The sequence below is a fragment of the Nycticebus coucang genome, chromosome 12 (genome assembly GCF_027406575.1).
Source record: "Nycticebus coucang isolate mNycCou1 chromosome 12, mNycCou1.pri, whole genome shotgun sequence".
Taxonomy (NCBI): domain Eukaryota; kingdom Metazoa; phylum Chordata; class Mammalia; order Primates; family Lorisidae; genus Nycticebus; species Nycticebus coucang.
In genome coordinates, this window is record NC_069791.1 from 98,136,295 (window position 1) to 98,150,685 (window position 14,391).

Here is a 14,391-nt window from a genome sequence, read left to right on the forward strand (position 1 = left end):
CATAAGGATAGAAATGAAAATATCCCCCGCCCCTGCTTCCTTCCTAGGGCTGAGTACTACACAGATACCTGTGCATCTGCACATCATTTACACATACACAGCATCTTCAGAGATGTTCAGCTGGTGCACCATTCATGTGCAGCATGGGACTTCTTCTTTTTTATTTCTTTACATAATTGACTTTAGAGACATAACAAGCTTCTAGCTCACAACTCAACCAGGTTCCTGAATATAATCAGACATATACAACATTCCAGATTTCCAGGCTGCTGCTTTGGGGAAGTTGGATGCAAGCACTTAAGAGCAATGATCTCTGCTCAGCCAGATGAACAAGTACCTGTTGTTCTGACGGAAGCAGCCCACTACCATTGGGAGGAAGACTCCCACTGACTTGGGGAGGGAGCCAAAGGATGCAATGAGCCAGATGTTTCCCACCTTCAGGTTTTTGCCAAGAGCCAGAAATAAGAATACTAAGTGTAAGACTTAGAAACCAACTCTGAGATGTTCTCTTACTCCTCGTTCTCCCCGTTTTAATTATTACAGTTATACCATAGTTATGTATCTTTATCCTTATTCCTGATTCTAAACATTGAGCTTCCCAGGGCTCTGTGCTTGGGTCTTAGTTTTTTGTACCTCTCAACACTTCTTTATATTTGGGGCTGTCTCTTCACTATTGGCAAATTTCTTCTAAGTTAATTTATACAATTTCATACAATAAGACTTTAAGAAACGCTATTCCCTAAGTGAAAAATTACCCACAGTTGTGAAGAGCAATAGTTGATAGTAAGGGACTGATGTGAAGTCCTGAGTGCTCAGGACTCAGTGGCTCATTACAGCACAAAAGGACTACAAGGTGGGTGCTCTAACCACACATCACAGAAAAGCTGTGTTAGTGACAGGCTTGTCATTCATCAGGGCATAGCTTGACCCTCACATTATGCTCAGCCAGAGTCCCCTGAAGAACTGAGTAGCCTGGCCTATGTAATGTTCTCTTCTCTTCTCTACTGATGGGACTTTAGAATGCTCACCCAGTGTCCCTTTTTGGGGATCACCCACCTTCCCAGGTGCAGCTGACTGGTGCACGTGTGGGGATGAGCTGGACTGCAAGGTCCTTTCCCTCTGAGCCTGGAGGAGGAGCAGGTGGTCCTGAGCTGGCAGTGTTCCCATCCAAAACCAGGGTCTGAGATTAAGGGAACCTTTTTGCTTTGGCTGATCAGGGTAGATTCTGGCAGAGCTCTGGCAGAAGGGCAGAGAAGCCACTTGCACCAAGCCTCATGAGAAGCCCCAGGAGTCTGTTCATTCAGTTTGTTATTACTTCTCTTCCTGCTTGAACTCCTTATTAGATTAGTTTCATCCCAAATCTTAGATTTTCTTAGAAGGTTTAGGTATTTCTGTTTTTAAATATTCTTACTCACAGGATTGCATTGGCTCATACATGGGTATCATTTTATGCCTCAGTAATCTATTTTGTTAGTTCCTTCTTAGTATAGTCAAGATGAGAATCATGAAATTTAATGATCTTGAAATATTTTATTCTCATGGGGGATTTGCAGACTTCTGCGGCACAGTGATCACCAAGGAAGCAGAAATCTGGAGTGAGGCTAATGTTATTAGATGGGATTTGACTAGAAAACTGAAGAAAAATCATCCAGAGAAAAAGGACAGCATGACAGAAAAAAGGGCAAATAATGACAACAAAAGAGGAAATATAAATGGCTTCTGTAAATGACATTCATCCACAATAGTAAGAGAAAAGCAAAACCACAACTCTAATGAGAGTCTACTTTCTAAGCAAAGTTCTGGAATTTTGATACAACACTCTGGCACGTTGGTGGGCACTGGTGTAAGTCCTATGGAGGGTGATTTGGGCAACAGCCATGGGATCACAAGGGCACATGTCCTAGGACCCACTTGCTCCCCATCTAACGTGCATTTCTCTAAACGTGCACCTGTGCGAAGTGACACAAACACCATTGTCTGTTTTAGCTAAAGACTGGAAACTACCAAAATGTTTATCAACAGGAAGCTGGTTAAGCAAATTATAATATATTCATATAATGAAAACCCGGTTAAAAGAAAATAAGGTAGTTTGCCATTTACTAGTGTGGAAAGATGTCCAAATTTCATACCCCATGAAATGAAAAAAGCAAGAAGCAGAACAGTATGTACAGGGTGTCATCACTCGTGAAAAAACATGAGGAACTTCAGGAGATAATACCCTGTGAGTGATGTTCCTGCCAGAAATGTTTAATTTCAAAGTATCACAAGGCAACAATCAAATGCATCCAAGTCAAAGGATAGTCCACAGAACCAACAGTCTATACCCTCAGAATGCCAATGGCCATGAACGACAAAAGGAAAGAAAGGGGTGGCGCCTATGGCTCAGTGAGTAGGGTGCCGGCCCCAGATACCAAGGGTGGCGGGTTTGAACCCAGCCCTGGCAAAACTGCAACAAAAAAATAGCCAGGCATTGTGGCGGATGCCTGTAGTCCCAGCTACTTGGGAGGCTGAGGCAACAGAATCACCTAAGCTCAAGAGCTGGAGGTTGCTGTGAGCTGTGATGCCATGGCACTCTACCAAGGGTGAAAAAGTGAGGCTCTGTCTCTTAAATAAATAAATAAATAAATAAGGAAAGAAGGACCAGGGAGCCATTACTGATTAGAGAGAAAAAGTGTCTCAAGGCAATGCTGGATCCTTTACTACAGTGATTTTCACTGTGCCATGACACACTGGTGTGCTATGAGAGGACATTAGGTGTGCCACAAAAATTCTTAAAGCTCATTAACTGAACTGTTTTTGAAGGAAGTTCAAAGCATAGTAAGTATATTCTTTTCTTACTCTTTTTTTTTTTTTTTGAGACAAAGTCTAACTATGTCGCCCTCAGTAGAGTGCCACAGTGTCACAACTCACAGCAAACTCAAACTCTTGGGCTTAAGTGATTATTTTGCCTTAGCCTCCCAAGCAGCTGAGACTACAAGAGCCTGCCACAATGCCCAGCTATTTTTTTTTTTTTTTTTTTTAGAGACAGAGTTTCACTTTATCACCCTCGGTAGAGTGCTGTGGCGTCACACAGCTCACAGCAACCTCCAACTCCTGGGCCTAGGCGATTCTCCTGCCTCAGCCTCCCGAGAAGCTGGGACTACAGGTGCCCGCCACAACGCCCGGCTATTTTTCTGTTGCAGTTTGGCCGGGGCCGGGTTTGAACCCGCCACCCTCAGTATATGGGGCCGGCGCCCTGCTCACTGAGCCACAGGCGCCGCCCCCAGCTATTTTTCTGTTGTAGTTGTCATTGTTGTTTGGTAGGCCTGGGCCGGGTTTGAACCCGCCAGCCCCGGTGTATATGGCTGGCACCCTAATTGCTGAGCTACGGGAGCTGAGCCTTTTTATTCTTTTTTTGATCAACATAATTTAAGTGTGCTGCAGAAGTTTAACTATAGGTTCAAGTGTGCTATGAGATTAAAAGGTAGGAAAATGCTGCTTTACTGGATTCTTGATTAGGAAAAATCCAGTTATCAAGGACATTTTGGGGGACTGGAGAGATTTAACATGAGCTATGTAGGGGTGTCACTGTCTAATTTCCTGAGTGTGGTAACTATATGGTATATGCGAGAATGACCTAGTTCTTAGGAGATCGGTCGGACTCTCAGTGAAGTACTATGTCTGTAAGAAACTCTCATATACTTGGAGTGGGAGGGGGGATACATATGGAAAGACAGAAAGCAGATGAGTCAAATTAGATGGGTGTTATTTATGCTATTCAACTCCTCTCAAAGTTTAAAAATTCCAAAATCAAAGGCTAGGGAAAGAGTACATTTGTATGTTCCTGAATGTACTCTAGGAAATAGGAGAGATGGTAATTAGCCATGTGTGCTAGAGGACAGGAAGGGGCTGAACAGCAGATGAGGGTAGCTGGAAAATCCTGTCATGCTTATACTTTTTGAACTTTGAAACGTGAATGGATTACCTACAGTTAAAATAAATGAACACAGGGCAGCGCCTGTGGCTCAGTCGGTAAGGCGCTGGCCCCATATACTGAGGGTGGCGGGTTCAAACCCGGCCCCGGCCAAACTGCAACCAAAAAATAGCCGGGCGTTGTGGCGGGCGCCTGTAGTCCCAGCTACTCGGGAGGCTGAGGCAAGAGAATCGCTTAAACCCAGGAGTTTGAGGTTGCTGTGAGCTGTGTGAGGCCACGGCACTCTACCGAGGGCCATAAAGTGAAACTCTGTCTCTACAAAAAAAAAAAAATAAATAAATGAACACATAATGAAATTCCTGCCCTGCATTTATAAATCAAATTTGGTCTAGATCAGGATTTCTCAACTCCTGTCCTGCACCATCCCTCCATGGGCTCTGCAGGACATTAAACAGTGACCCTGGTCTCTACAACCCACTAGATGCTAGCTCCCCCCTAGGCTGTGACAACAAAAAATGTCTCTGGATACTGTCACATGTCTAACCAGGGGCAAAATCAACCTGGGTTAAGAAGCTCTGAGTTAGACAAATAAACCTAGGGACTCCTAAGCAACAAAGGCATATGTTCATGCAAGCTGGTAATTCTGGGTTGCCATGAAGGTGACAGCATCTGAGGCATTCACCTCATCTCTATGAGTGTAATTTCCTAGCAAAGTTCATTTTGTTGCCATAGAATGGGATCATAACATGAAATTTCTAAGCTTTGCCTCTAATATAAAAATAAAATCTGCAATTACATGTGACAAGATCAACTGAAGGTGCAAACACATACTTCAAATAATTTGGTCTTTAATATCCTTCCCAGTACATATGCTTAAGAGCATGGTCAGAGGACGCAGAGATCTGAACCCAACAGCCAGTGCATGTTTACTCACCCTGTCCCCAGACAGGAGGCAGTTCCCACTGGTGCTCCAGTTGAGGACGGTAATGTCAGCAGTGTGTGTCAAAGGCACCACGTGCTGCTCCTTGTCCTGCTTGTTAAACACTATTACTTCACCAGTTTCCCAGCCTATAACCAGGATCAGTCGCGTCGGGTGCCAGCACAGGGAAGTAATCTGGAATGGCCTCTCAATATGTGTATCAGGCACACGCTCACCCTACATCAGACAAGAGATAAAATCTCATAATTTGGAGAATGGCAGCTACTTTAAGAATTTCTGGCTAATCCGGGGAAATAACATCAGCTGTAAGACACAAAGAGCTGCTTATTAAGGCAATGTTCTTGGTAGGCTCTTTAATTTTCATAAAACCATGTCATGTTCCTAGCTGAGCCATCAAAGCAGGTCACGTACATTGAGCGGACAAGACCATCAGTTTATCAAGAAGCACAACCTCCTACTCACAGTTGCTGGAGGGCTAGCAAGCATTTTAATTGGTGTGGCTTCCAATAAGACCTTATTACAAAGATAGGCAGTAGGCCAGTGGGTGAAGTTTGTGGCCTCAAGGTTCTCAGAGTGTGGTCCGGAGACTCCAAGACCCTTTCAGGGATCTGGAAGGTCAAAGTTATTTTCAAAGTGATACTAAAAGTTACTTCCAATGAGTCTACTATGGAGTTTTTCTAAAGGCTGTGACATGTGATGATGTCGTAAATAATGGCTCATGAAATATGTGCATACATATGCCTTTTTTTTTTTTTTTTTAAGAGACAGAGTCTCACTTTATCACCCTCGGTAGAGTGCCCTGGCATCATAGCTCACAGCAACCTCCAATTCCTGGGCTTAGGCAATACTCTTGCCTCAGCTTCCTGAGTAGCTGGGACTACCAGCGCCCGCCACAATGCCTGGCCTTTTTTTTTTTTTTTTTTATGGAAGTTTGGCCAGGGCCAAGTTTGAACCTGCCACCCTTGATATATGGGCCGGCACCCTACCCACTGAGCCAAAGGCGCTGCCCAATATATATGCATATTCTTATGTTTTCCAGAAATTCCTAAAGAAGTATAAGCAGCTTTGGGGTATCAGAGATTAACTCAATTTGTTCTCAGTTCTACTGTGCTTACTAGCAATCTTCTGTGATCTCATCATTGTCCTAGAAACCATTTTTTTTTTTTTTGAGACAGTCTCACTCTGTCACCCTGGTAGAAGTCACCCTGGCATCATAGCTCACAGCAACCTCAAACTCTTGGGCTTGAGCAATCCTTCTGCCTCATCCTCACCAGCCTTCTGGTGAGCTTGGACTACAAGTGCTCACCACCACACTGGGCTAGTTTTTCTATTTTTAGCAGAGGAGGTCCTGAAGGTGGCCTTAATCAAGCATGACAGATGTCCTTTTAAAAGGAGAAAAAGAGACTTAGACACAGAGAAGAAGGCCACGCGACACCAGAGGCAGAGACTGGAGCACCTAGAAGTTGAAGAGCATCACAGATGGCAGTATCAGGTGCCCAGGTACAGGCACAGAGCAGATGCTTGTTATAGCCTATGGAGAGAGCACGGCCCTCCTGACACCTCGGGTTTGGACTTCTGGTCTCTAGAGCTGTGAGAGAGTACATTTCTGTTATTTTAAGCCACTCAGTTTGTGGTGATTTGTTACAACAGCCATAACTATGAGCCATGACTCATAGTTTTAAATGGCCAATGTGAAAAGTCAAGGAGTGAGCTGGCAGGAGAATGGGTTGAGATTCACAGACAACACTGGCCATTTCTGGGTGGTGAGTATGAACTGACTGTGGAATCTGTCCTAATTTAACTATTTCTAAATATGTCTCCAAACCTAAATAGCAGGGACAAAAGAACTGCCTACATACTAGGGCTTTTATAATATTAGGAATTCAACCTCAGTGAGAATTGACAATGGTGTTGTTTTCTTAGTGAAAAAGCCAGAGTAGTGCTAGTTTGATCACATACACACACGTACGAGAACAAAGGAAACACAGGGCCCAAAGTCAGAATCTTTGCTTCTGAGTACTCACTTGTTCCAGGTACACATCCACACTGCCTCCTGAGGTTGTGCTGACAGAGGCAACTGCCAAGAATGGGTGGACAGGGTGCCAGCTGATGTGGGAGGGTGAGCTGGCTGTATCTGAGACTTCTACACGATGGTCAAAATAGACAGCCATGACCAAACTCAGATCTGGTCTGAAACCTGCAGGGAAAAGAAGTTTTAAACAAAACAAATGCAACAACTGTATATGGAATCACAAAAGGGACACATCACAAATCATTAGACATTCAGCAACTTAAAAGTGCTCCTTTGGACTGATGCAGGCCACTTTATGTGGAAGAGACTTTTAACAGGGAAAAAACATAAAATCAGAAATAAGGATTGGACCTGGAATGTCCCACGGTGTGACAAAAAAGAATAAAACTTGTTGCCATCAAATAAAAAGAGAAAGAAATCTCTGTAACTCAGACAATACTTACAATCCTTGATGATTTTTTTTTAATCCTTGATAATTTTTATTCCAATTTTAACAAGGACAATTTATATTTCTATAGCTGCCCATTAAACAAAAATTTCTAACAAAACAAAAGTAAATTTGCTCCACAAGAGAATACTGGTATAGAAAAAACCAGTACTCAATTTCTGATAAAGCATAAAACCCAAGACTGTCTTCTACCTCTGACTCCCAGGTAGTGGAAGACAGGATTCCTTTTTTAGACAGTCAAGGGCACAAAGCCTCAGCAACTGCAAAGAAGTTGAACTTGATTAATTGATCTCTTTGACTCTTCCTTTCAGACCTGGAAAGATAGCTGCACTGTTCCTTTTTAGGAGAGGTAGGATGGTAAATGATGTGACAGTCTGCCTATTACTTACCTTTCTATGCCCCAGAGCCAGTGTGAGGAAGTTAACTGTGGGTTGGTTATCATTTAAAATTATACTCAACTTCATACCCATTATGACAACTATTATCAGAAAAACTGATATAGTTAAGTATTGGTGGAGATGTGGAAAACTGGAAGCCTTGTGCATTGCTGGTGGGAATGCAAAATCTTACAGCCACCGTGGAAAAGCCTGGTGATTTCTCAAAAACTTAAACAGAATTATCATTTGATTTAGCAACAATTCCACTTCTGGGTATGTACTCAAAGAATTTAAAACAGGTTCTTGAATAGATATTTAAATTCCCATGTTAACAGCATTATTCATAATAGCTAAAAAGTGGAAACAACTCAAAGGTCTATTGATGGATGAATGGATAAACAAACTGTGGTCTAGCCATATAATGGGATATTATTCAGCCTGAACAAGGACAGAAAGTCTGACATGGATGAATCTTGAAAACACTATGCTAAGTAAAATAAGACAGACAGAAAAGGATAAATACTGTATAACTCACTTATACATGTATGAGGTACTAGGGCAGTCAAAATCATAGACATGGAAGGTAGAATGGTGGTTGCCTAGGGCTGGAGGAAAGAAAATAAGGCTAGAGACTAAAAAGTTAGGGATGATGAGAAAGTTCTAGAAAGGGATGTACACACAACAATGCAGATGTACTTAATGCCACTAACGTATACACTTATAAATGATAAAAATACTAAATTTTATATTATATATTTGCCACATAAAAAATTTTTGAAGTTGTGCTGTCACCTCCATGGACTTAAAAGAGTACCAGCCAAAGTTCACCAGTGGCATGGCCAGTTCCTATCTGCAGGCATCTGGGTATGAGAGTCAGGAAGGGAAATCCCCATCTCCTACACACACACACATCACATAGATGACATCTACATTGATCAGGGCCCTAATTTCTTTGAGTAAAGTCCTTATGCAAACCTTTAAACAAAGCTAAAAATGAAAACACCATGAGATCAAAACCTGGGTGACTAAAACCTTTCAAAGTGAGTTTTAATGTGTTGCGGCCAGCCAAGAGTCTAATTCCTGGGCTATGGGAAATTTCTATTTAACAAGTTTACTTCATGAAAATATTTCCCTGAGGGTGGCGCCTGTGGCTCAGTGGGTAGGGCGCCGGCCCCATATACTGAGGGTGGCGGGTTCAAACCCGGCCCCGGCCAAACTGCAACCAAAAAATAGCCGGGCGTTGTGGCGGGCGCCTGTAGTCCCAGCTACTTGGGAGGCTGAGGCAAGAGAATCGCTTAAGCCCAGGAGTTGGAGGTTGCTGTAAGCTGTGTGATGCCACGGCACTCTACTGAGGGCCATAAAGTGAGACTCTGTCTCTACAAAAAAAAAAAAAAAAAAAAAAAGAAAATATTTCCCTGAAAAATGAGCAATATATTACTTATGTTGTAATAATAAAGAACTACAATAGCATTTGAATAAAATTAACTTATTTCTCTTGTACAAATGTAAGAAGTATGAACGCTGTTGGTTCTTTAAATTATTTTCTTTCCAGTCCAAGTAAGAGTGAGTCCCTGTCTATACTAAAAATAGAAAAAAAACGTAGGTGCAAACTACTTGGGAGGCTGAGGCAGGAGTATCACTTGGGCCCAGGAGTTTGAGGTTGCTGTGAGCTATGATGACACCCCTGCACTCTAGTTAGGTGACAGGGAGTCTTTGTCTCAAAAAAACAATTATTTAAGTTCCTGTCTGAGTTTTTTTCAGAGGCTCATTCCCCACATAAGCTTCTTTTGGGTAAATAGAAAACTCCTCCACGAAGCTCTGGAGACTTGACCTCTCCTACATTGTCCTGTGCTCTAGCCCATTGTCCTCATACAACCTGGTACTTCTCCATAGCTGCACTTAAGACTTCGTTGTGTGTGTTTGTTTGATTGATCATCTCCTCCCCATATTATCTGCCTCACAGGCTGGGAGCCACCAGAGCATTCCCAACCCCTCGCACACAAAAGGATCTCAATATATGAATCCTAGATGTAGATGTGTATCAGCAAGGAAAGATGTTCTTGCTGAGTTTTTGTTGCTGTTAGTGTTTTTAGAGTGTTTTTGTTGCCCAGGCTGTGCAGTGCCTGGATCATGGCTCACTGTGGCCCCAAACTCCTGGGCTAAAGTGAGATTCTCCTGCCTCAGCCTCTTAAAAAGCTGGGGCTACAGATGTATTCCACCACACCTGGCTAATTTTTATTTTTTTATTTTATTTTTTATTGTATTTTTATGTTATTTTATGTTTCAGACAGAGTCTCACTTTGTTGCCCCAGGTAAAGTGCTGTGGTGTCGTAGCTCACAGAAACCTCAGACTCTTGGGGTCAAGCAATTCTCTCGTCTCAGCCTCCTGAATATCTGAGACTACAGGGGCCTACCACAACACTGGGCTATTTTTTAGAAATGGGGTTTTGCTCTAGCTCAGTCTGGTCTGGAACTCATGAGCTCAGGCAATCCACCACCTTGGCCTCCCAGAGTGCTGAGATTACAGGGGTTAGCCACTGTGCCCAGTCTTACACATGGCTAATTTTTAAATTATTTGTATAGGTAGGGGTCTCTCAATTCTTGCTGCTTTGTCAGTTATAAAAGTGGGTTTTAAGCCAGCCTGAGTCTATTTTTACACAACCTATAATTTGTTCATCATTCCTTTCACTTGCATTTTAACATGTCTCTACAGTGAAGAAGTATTACCTCTATAATTAAAAAAAAAAAAAGTTACCAAAGTAAAAATGAAGAGAGATAGCTAACAATAAAAGTTATGTATCCAATGATAATCTATTATTAATAGCATCAGTTCAGAAACAAGAACAAAACTAACTCCAGGTCTCTAGAACATAATACTGGCAAATATATTGTATCTGGGGAAAATTTTTTCACTTATTCTAAGCGATTTACTACTCCCCTTCACCTTCAGCATTCGTCTTCAGGGCCTACGTGCCTCCATTAAACCGATTGAGAATCTGTTAAGCTTATTCAACTACCAGAGTCCACGGTAATAAGGTTTCCAAATAGCGGTTCTCCTCAGTGACATTGTGTAAGAAACCCAAGGAATGGGATCCAAAGGGTGGATGGACATTCAGGGGCAGGCACTCGTGGCCACCTAAAGCGCCTTACCTTCTAGCCTCTGGGCTGCACAGTGTCGGCGGCTCCAATTAATGCACTGGGCCCACCGACAGGGTTTTAAGCTATCGACGTTCAGCCGGATGCAGAACGTTTTTTTCTTGCTGTTTTCTCCAAATCTTGCTGTTACCGGGGGGTCAACTGCAGTGCCCACCTCCCCTCCCTGTCCATTTCAAAAGACTCGCGGCTGTGCCCAGAGATGGCAACCAGGGTACCACCAGCCACCTGGACACCGTGTAAAGCACGCTCTGGCTTTGATGGGACCCGCAACAATACCCAAGGACTGGGCAACCGCGAGAAGGCGGCAGAAGCTCAGCAAGTCCTATCCCCCAGCCCCTGATTCCCGGCCCTTCCAGGACCTAGGCTGCCCTGGCTAGGGAGGCCACTCACCCCCGCCAGGCCTCGGAGTTGCAGCGCGTTGCCGGGACAACGCCGCGCGAGGAATACGCAAACGCCCGAAGGTGAGCAAAGGTGAGGCTGCCGGAAAGAGCCGAAGGAGATCGGAAGAACTCGGTCGGCTCCGGTCTGGGAGCCCCGCCACGCGATCCGACGTGAGTCGCTGGCTGGAGTTGGGCTGCGAGAGGCGGGGATACTCTTGGAAGTGTCTGGGGACACTAGCCACGCCTTCCGATACTGTGCCGGGTAAATCAAGAGGGGGAGGGCGGCGGAGCCGCGGCAGGACCGGAACGTCCTCTTCGCCCACTCCTCTCTGGCACGCCTAAAAGCGAGGTCTTCTTAGCGCGGACGCTGGACCCCACGTTCTCGCTGGGCTCTGAGCTGTCTGGGCTTAGACGGAGGCTGCGAGTGAGGAGCACACCTGGCAGAAACCAGTCGGCTCCGCATGGTTTTCTGGGATTGCCAGGCCACCTCCGGCCAGAGAGAGGCCTGTCCGTCAGGGCCAGGGCCAACTGCCTCGCGCAGGCGGTCTCCAGTCGTGGGCGGCCACACTCAGGCCGACCCAGACGTTAGATTTCAAACAATATCCAGTCATCAGAAAGCAAGCGCAGGGAAGCCAGGGGGATGTTTGGGCGCGTTGGGTGGAGAAACACTAAGTTATAAAAACACTCCTGGGTCCCTATAATGAAAAAGACCTAAGTGCCCAGAAAAGTCGGCGACGCTAAAGTAAGAGAGAAAGGGCGCTATCCTGCCCTTCAGAAACCCTCTGCTGTTTTTCTCTGAAACTGGCTAGGATTCACGCCCGACGCCAGACGCTCGGCGGCGGCAGCGTTTTCTTCTCACGCATCCGTCAACACGGCTGCAGCCAATTACATCCCGGGTGCTGAGCTATTGGCCGCCAGTCCACCAATCCGAAGAGACGCACAGCCCGCACGGTCGCGAGTCTTGCGTCACAACAGTGCTTACGCCGTAGCCCCTCCCCAAGCTCTCGCCCCGTGCCCTTGCGTACGAGCGCCCGCGCCCTCTTCTGACCAATGCGAGCGTCTTTAGGGGTCACGCGGTTGACACCCTGGGCGGGCTATTCCCCGCACGCGTCGCCCCGCCCCGGTCCGCACGCCCTGGCGGCGCTTTGGCCCCGCCCCAGCGCGCCGGCTCCAAGTTCTCCACCGGCCGTGGTAACCGGAACTGCTGCTGAACACAGTGGCAGCACCGGCGCCGCTGCCCCGTTGGCCGCACTTGGGTGCGCGGAGCGGACAAGCTGGGGCAAGCGCCTCTCGGTCACCACTCCAGAGCCGGACGGCCAGATCTGAGAAGAGTCCTAGTTCCAGCCGCCACTCGGGGGCCGGGGTTGGCCGGCCCGGCCGGTCCTGCGGGCACCCGGGGAGGTCCCGGGAGGCCCGGGAAGCCAGGCTGCCGTGGGGCGTTGATGAAAAAGGTGACCGGAAGCTGGGCGCTTGGCCGCCCCGCCGGGCTGTCACATCAAGGCTGGACCCGGCGGGAGAGGCCGCGGGTGGCGTCTATGGGAGCCCCAGGCCGTATACTGCGTGTAGGGTGTTCGGCCCGGCGGCTCCGTGGAGCCCTTGGCGGAGGCATGTTGTGTTGGCAACGTCCGTGTGCCCCCAGAAATCTGCCCCAGAGGGAGGTTTCCGTCCGTCCCGGCCCTAAACGCAACGAAGGGTGTGGAGCCGGGATGGGGCTGGAGGTGACTTTGCACCCTCTGTGAATGGTTAGGAAGTAACGTTGGATGTTTTCGGCCAAAGATGGATCTCCGTGTTCTTCTTTTTCTTTAGAGAAGTCCGAAAGGTGTCGATGTCTTCTCAGTTCTGAAGAGGTTGGTGTATTCAGTATGAAGCACAGCAAACGGGCGAGTTTATTCTTATGGCTGATGTTTGTTTTGCTTGGGTCCTGGTTCGACTGGGTAGTTTTGGTATGACAGGTCTCTGGGGAGCGGGGTTCTCCACTTTATAGCCCAGAGAGTAGCTCTGGGGGATTTAGGTTCCTTAAGTAAAATGGATGGGCTGCGAATGAAAAGTGAGAAGTCCGTATGGTTTTGTTTTTTGGCAGGGTTTTTAAAAACTAGCATGAACTCCGGTGATTTATAAGATCGATTCCAAGAGATGAAAACTGCTCCAGATCATTTTGTAGCAGTATATATCAGAGTAGTGGTATTATTACGATTTTTAACCATTTCTTAATCTTTTTGAGAGGTCCTTGACCTCTTGACCACCGGTGGTCCTTGACCGCTTTTCTATATATTTCATTGTGTTGGTGCCTTGCTCTTGTTTTCCTTGTAAATGGAAATGTATTTCTCTTCAACAGTTGTGTAGACGTTAGTTGTCAATATCTGTTCAGGAAGCTAGTATTTATCTTTGTTTTTTCACCACACGTTCACATTGCTGATTATTTCTTGGTTTAACATGTCGTGTATGCCTGTTTCTCTTAGCTTATTTTTGAGTGGCTGTGTTTTCTGGGCTGCAGACATTTTGTCATTGCATTTTGTTGTTGACGTTTTAAAAGGCAGTAGGTAAGTTGGTAGCAAAGTTAATTCAAGAATTTTATTGATTGTTACCAAGAGTTTTAACATCTCTATCTTACACTGATTCTTACAGTTGGACCAGGACATAACACCGCTGTCACTTTCCTGGGTGGCTCCAACCTGTTCCATGCAACAGACTCCTTTGTTGCAAAAGCATTTTTAATTGGTAAATCCCCGTAGCAGCACACATCTCCCACTCTGAGAAGATTCCCAGAGATTCGGAGCTTATTATTCTTTATGTCTGTTTTAAAATAAACAGATGGCCCGGCGGAGCCTAGGCCACTATAGAGTTCCCCGTGCGAGCGGGCCGGCCCGCGCCTTTCCCATCCCAGGGTTTATCCGAGCTGTTTGGCCCTCCTCCGGGGCCAACTCTGGGGGCTGGTGCGCGGGCAGGTGCGCGGGGCCGGGGAGCCCCGCGCGTTTCGGGGGGCGGGGAGGGGGTGGGGACGAGGGGCGAGAGCTGTGGCTGCTGCCCGGCCGGCCAAGGCGGCAAGGGAGCGAGGCCGGCGCGCAGGGCCAGGCCATGAGCCGAGGCCCCTCCGGGTAGGTGGCTGCGATTGGGGGCTGCCGGCTGGGACCCGTGCCCCAACCCG

General features: G+C 46.2%; 2 protein-coding genes across 6 annotated transcripts in view; one reads left to right on the forward strand and one right to left on the reverse strand.

Annotated features, from left to right (window-relative positions):
- Positions 1-12,046, reverse strand: part of IFT140 (intraflagellar transport 140) — a 99,687-nt gene extending 87,641 nt beyond the window's left edge. For 2 of the 3 annotated variants that reach the window (XM_053557827.1, XM_053557824.1), the window contains exons 1-3: positions 10,861-11,241; positions 6,878-7,050; positions 4,848-5,069 (exon numbers count right to left, since the gene is read on the reverse strand). In XM_053557827.1, the coding sequence (XP_053413802.1) occupies positions 4,848-5,069; positions 6,878-7,024 (369 nt within the window). In that variant the 5' untranslated portion in view covers positions 7,025-7,050; positions 10,861-11,241. The other variant, XM_053557826.1, reaches the window with a different exon arrangement.
- A 376-nt stretch (positions 12,047-12,422) lies between these two features.
- The window catches only part of CRAMP1 (cramped chromatin regulator homolog 1), a 61,667-nt gene continuing 59,698 nt past the window's right edge, over positions 12,423-14,391 (forward strand). The window contains exons 1-2 of one of the 3 annotated variants that reach the window (XM_053557828.1): positions 12,423-12,697; positions 13,053-13,093. In XM_053557828.1, coding sequence (XP_053413803.1) covers positions 12,689-12,697; positions 13,053-13,093 — 50 coding nt within the window. In that variant the 5' untranslated portion in view covers positions 12,423-12,688. Of the gene's footprint in view, positions 12,698-13,052; positions 13,094-14,274; positions 14,342-14,391 lie in introns of those variants that run through there. The other 2 variants (XM_053557830.1, XM_053557829.1) reach the window with 2 other exon arrangements.